This window comes from Spinacia oleracea, chromosome 5 (assembly GCF_020520425.1).
Source record: "Spinacia oleracea cultivar Varoflay chromosome 5, BTI_SOV_V1, whole genome shotgun sequence".
Lineage (NCBI taxonomy): Eukaryota > Viridiplantae > Streptophyta > Magnoliopsida > Caryophyllales > Amaranthaceae > Spinacia > Spinacia oleracea.
Genome location: NC_079491.1, coordinates 117,246,249 through 117,251,541, shown reverse-complemented (window position 1 = coordinate 117,251,541; position 5,293 = coordinate 117,246,249). Strand labels below are relative to the sequence as shown.

The 5,293-nt window shown below is 36.6% G+C and overlaps 2 protein-coding genes and 1 pseudogene across 2 annotated transcripts; 2 read left to right on the top strand and 1 right to left on the bottom strand.

The window, feature by feature from the left end:
• The first annotated feature begins 262 nt into the window (after window positions 1–262).
• Window positions 263–1,363, top strand: LOC110795308 (uncharacterized). The gene has a single exon (XM_056830035.1). It carries the CDS (start codon window positions 263–265, stop codon window positions 1,361–1,363), a length of 1,101 nt encoding a protein of 366 aa, XP_056686013.1.
• A 108-nt stretch (window positions 1,364–1,471) lies between these two features.
• On the top strand, window positions 1,472–3,818 carry LOC130461811 (uncharacterized). The gene is made up of 3 exons (XM_056830034.1): window positions 1,472–2,652; window positions 2,759–2,978; window positions 3,333–3,818. Exons 1-3 carry the CDS (start codon window positions 1,472–1,474, stop codon window positions 3,816–3,818), a joined length of 1,887 nt encoding a protein of 628 aa, XP_056686012.1.
• Window positions 3,819–4,205: 387 nt separating this feature from the next.
• Window positions 4,206–4,950, bottom strand: LOC110795309 (fructan 6-exohydrolase-like; annotated as a pseudogene).
• Between the last annotated feature and the right edge of the window lie 343 nt (window positions 4,951–5,293).

Below are 5,293 nucleotides of genomic sequence, written 5' to 3'. Positions count from 1 at the left end.
GTGTGAAGTGTCATGTTTAAATATATGTTATGCATTTCTATCATTGTTGCATGTTCCTATCTTTGTATGTTTTTCAATAATAAGCTGCTACCCTTAGTGGAATTCTAGTTTATTGGCTGTCAAATTCTAGATTCTAGGATTTTGTGTGATAAGGTAAGGTTACTTTGTGGATGTGCGTGGTGTAAGGCTTGTCTAGGCTCTTTTGTTCTTGTGTGTTCCTTACTAAAAAATCCTTGGAATAAGTATTTTTTTTTTTATAGACATGGATACTAGTTGGATTGATTTACGCAATGGGGATCCTGCTTATTATAGTGGTTGCTTGAAATTCATGGAACTTGCGAAGGAGACTCTTGTTGAAGGAAAAACACGATGTCCGTGTAACAAGTGCAAGTTAAATAAATGGCACTTCGTAGAAGAAGTTGGAGGACATATTTTGCTTAACGGTTTTCTTAAAAAATATCGAAATTGGGTTTTTCATCGTAAAGTCAATGAAGGGAGAAATAGCTTCGAAACCCCTAGTGGTCTAGGAAATGCAGTAGGTCAAGATGACATGGGAGAGTTGCTAAGAGCAGCTTTTGGTGTTGACAATTCAGAGTCGCATAATGAATCGCAAGGCATGCCCGAAGATAAAGTTTTTTATGACATGCATGAGGAGTTTGATTTTCATTGTGAGGTAGATAATGAATTTCCATCAAGTAACTCAGGTGAAGAAGATGCTAAGTGTAAACGACTAATGGAAGCCGCTGATGAGGTTTTATATGAGGGATGCACTACTTTCTCAAAGTTATCCTTTATTTTACACTTGTTTCACCTTAAGTGTATGTTCCACTGGTCCGCAGAGTCATTTACTAAATTGCTTGAACTTCTAATAGACGCATTTCCTCAAATTAAGGAGTTTCCATCGTCTTATTATGAAGGAAAGAAGATAGTGAACGATTTGGGGTTAGGATATGAGAAAATCGATGCATGTCCAAATAATTGCATTTTATATTGGGGTGTATTTGCAGACAAAGATGAGTGTCATGTTTGCCATACATCAAGGTGGAAAACAGTGAAAGAAAAGGAGGATAATAAAAGTGAGAAAGGAAAGAAAATATGTAAGAAGGGCGAGCCAGCTAAAGTAATGCGATATTTTCCTCTTATACCTAGGCTAAAGAGACTCTATATGTCATCTAAAACAGTTAAGGATATGAGATGGCATTTTGAACATAAAGATGATAAGATCTTAAGGCACCCGTCGGATGGTGAGGCTTGGAAAAGTTTTGATAAAAGATATGTAGAATTCGCCGAAGATCCTCGTAGTGTTAGATTAGGTCTAGCGAGTGATGGTTTCAATCCATATCGTCTAATGAATACCAATTAGAGTACATGGCCGGTGATTTTGATTCCTTATAATTTGCCACCGTGGCTTTGTATGAAGCCATCATCATTCATTTTGTCCTTGCTTATTCCCGGAAAACATAGTCCTGGGATGGATATTGATGTGTATTTGCAACCATTAATCCACGAGTTAAAGTTATTGTGGGAAGGTGTTCCTGCCTTTGATGCGCATAGTGGAAATAAATTTAAGATGCGAGCAGCCTTACATTCCACTATAAACGACTTTCCGGCATATGCTATGTTGTCCGGTTGGAGTACAAGAGGTTACAAAGCTTGCCCTACATGTGCCCATAATACTAATTCATATTGGTTTGGCGGCAGAATGTGCTACCCAGGGCATCGAAAATGGTTGCCAATTGATCATCCTTATCGTTCTCAAGGTAATTTATTTGATGGGGAAAATGAATACGGGGTTGCTCCGGTCCCTGCAAGTGGGATAGACATTTTGAAGGAACTAGAAAAGGTTAAGTATGTTTATGGACAATCAAAGAAAGCACAACCAAAGAAAATATCTAAGAAAAGAAAGAGACTTCAAGGTGGAACTTCTCATGATGAGCCGGATGATGATGATGGTGGTGAAGAGGAAGCCAATGTTATTTGGAAAAAGAAAAGTCTACTCTTTGAGTTGGAGTATTGGAAACATAATCCTCTAAGACATAATTTAGATGTTATGCACATTGAAAAGAATGTGTGTGACAATGTGATAGGAACTCTTTTAGATATGGATAAAAGTAGAGATGATAAGCAAGCAAGACAGGCTCTCAAAGACAAAAATATAAAATCTCATCTTTGGCCTCAATCTGATCCAAATCGTGTTAATGACCATTTGCCTCCCGCTGAATACACCATGTCTACAGAAGAGAAAGAACGTTTTTTAAGGGTCATAGAAAAGCTTAAAGTTCCCGATGGATACGGGTCTAATTTGCAAAGATGCGTAAATATTAAGCAGCGTAAACTTATTAATTTGAAAAGCCATGACAATCATGTCCTCATGCAAGATATTCTTCCTATTGCTTTAAGAGCATCGAATGCCACTAAAGTTATTGACTTGCTTGAGGAGTTGTCTGACTTTTTCAAGAATATTTGTTCGACCACTATTCATTCTGATGATTTGGATACCATTCAGTCAAAGCTTGTATTGACTCTTTGTAAGTTGGAGAAAGCTTTTTTACCAATATTCTTCACAATCATGGTTCATCTACTAATCCATCTAGTGGATGAGGTCAAGCTTGGCGGACCTGTTCAATACCGATGGATGTATCCCATTGAAAGGTCAATATCTCGAGCCTCTATCTTATTTTATTTTATCATTTCAATTAAAATATATTCACTATTCTTATTTTTTTCTTTCACATTCACTTTCTTCATTCTATAAAAGGTACTTGGCATTTTTGAAATCTCATGGAAGCAATAAAGCCCAACCTGAAGGGTCAATTGCGGAAGGGTACCTCTTATGGGAGACAATTACATTCTGCTCTAGATATTTAGAAAGTGTCGAGACCATATTCACCCGACCGAAAAGAAATGAAGATGGTGTTCTAGACAATGACACCTATTTATATCATTCGGGTTGTCGTGTGGTTGGAAAGCAAGAAAACGTTCGTCTCGATCACAAAAGTTTAAGACAAATCCATCGCTATGTTTTGCTTCATTCAGATGAGATGAAACCGATTATTGAGTAAGTAGTGTCATGAGTTAACTTAGAGTTACTAACTATTAATTTTTCAGTAACACAATTTTTTCAATGTATAAAGTGCTTTCATATGCCAAAAACGGCAAGAGGATGAATGTGGAGGAAGTCAATCCAACGAAATTGTAGAAAATGGGTGGATAATCAATGAGTTCCCTGAGTGGTTGGAAATCGGGTTATATATATGCAGTAACCTTTTGACCTTTTTTGTTTTGTATGTTTTTTAATCTGTAATTAACCATTTTTTTTAAAAAAAATTTAGGCCTATAACATAGATGTTAGTACAACAGAAGGAAAGTTGAGAAAAGCCTTGGCCGGTGGTTTAAGTAATTACAGTAAAAAACTTAAAAGCGTCATTGTCAATGGCTACAAATTTGATACTGTGGAACGCGAGCGATTTCGCAAGACACAAAATTCTGGAGTTTTTGTGGAAGCAAATGGCCAAGAGTATTATGGAAGACTCCAAGACATATTCGAATTAAATTACTATGGTTCTTTCAAGGTTATAATGTTCCGTTGTGAATGGGTTGATATACATAGGGGTTTGAAAACAAACCCAAATGGTAGTGTTCGTGTAAATTTCTCGAAGTTGATGCACACTGGCCAAAATTTGCATGATGATCCATTTGTTTTCTCATCTCAAGCAAAACAATGTATTTACATTGAGGATGAGATACAACAAGGATGGTCGCATGTTGTTAAGACTAAGCCTAGGGACTTCTTTGATATAGGCGATGATGAGCCTTAACATTATGCTCTTGCTCCAACATTATTATGTATTGATTTCAAATGAATGGATTTCTTTTTTTTATATGTTATTTTGAGAATTCCTTTCTTTCTAAAAACATCTTTATTGTATATATGTCACTGGTAGCGATATCTTTCTAGAAATATCTTCAGTGTATGTCTTTCTTTGGTAAGTTCTTTCTTTCTAGATATTACTTTGGTAGTTTCTATTTTCAATAGTTAAAGGGTGGATTTTATGTGTTTGTTGGTTCTAAGTAGTTAAAGGCTGCAAATGAGTGCAAAGAATAAGCTGTAGATGATATGTTGTATAGTTGCTTACAGCCCCCTCCAAGACTTACATCAATTGTTGGTTGTGTGCTTATTTTAAATGAATTGCTGAAGTTAATGTTCATGCTCTACCATTTTTCTTGTCATTTGCTCTACCATTAGCCTCCAATACCCACGCCCATAATATTCGTCCTTTTTTCTCACCATCAAAAAATGTCTTTGAAGCATAAAACTTACTTCCATAATCATATCTCCAATCAGTATTATCTTCCATAAAGTCAGTTATGTTTACTTCGAATTCATTCGTTTCAGCCTTATAAAAGCCTAGTACATAGTGATCATGATCAAGAAAGCTCGCCTTGAGAACGAATTTAGTATCTTCCCTCTTAAGATAGTTCTCAACTCCATCTTCACTATCAATACTCACAGGATAGAAATCAGGACACTCCCACATTCCAGTTCTTGCTGAAGAGTGAAGAGTGTTCTTACTCCTAGTCCACTTAACAAAATCTTTACTGTGGTACAGAAACGTCATTCCTCTGCCAATCTATCTTTCCACCAATAAGAACTTGCCACGTGCCATCAGGCGCTTGCCAAGCAGTTGTTGGATCTCTTATGTTGCTAGGATCAATATCACCATCTGTGACTGTAAACTTGATCATCTGTGACTGTAAACTTGTTGCTAGGATCAAGATTAAAGAATTCAGCAATTACAGGACCAATTTCAGGTAAGGATCAGAGGAGTCCTAGGGGAATGCTAGATTCTGTGACTGGAAATTTTGATCATCTGCCCCAGTATGTAAAAAATTAAACTGAACTATAACTTGGCCTTCAATTATGCTGCAATCTTTTGATGCTGAGTACATATCAGCTGAAGATCAGTCCAACTAGGTTACATCTCCTCTGCATCTTCTAAGTTTGTCAATTCGAATGACACCTCCACATCAGCCTTCCACTGAAAAAGTAAAACTACATAGTTGTTAGAAAGATTTCTAAAAAGATTGTGATTTGCAATATGACTAACCTGAGCTGCTGTGATGCCACCAACCTCAAAAACGATCCATGCATTGCTACTTTACCTTTGCAAAGACTTTCAATCTCTTGGATAGGCCACTTCATTAATTGGTTCCCACTAGTACTAAGCCATATTTCTCGAGGTAAAGACTACAAATTAAGAATACAAAGCGAAAACGTCGAGTTAAACCGAGA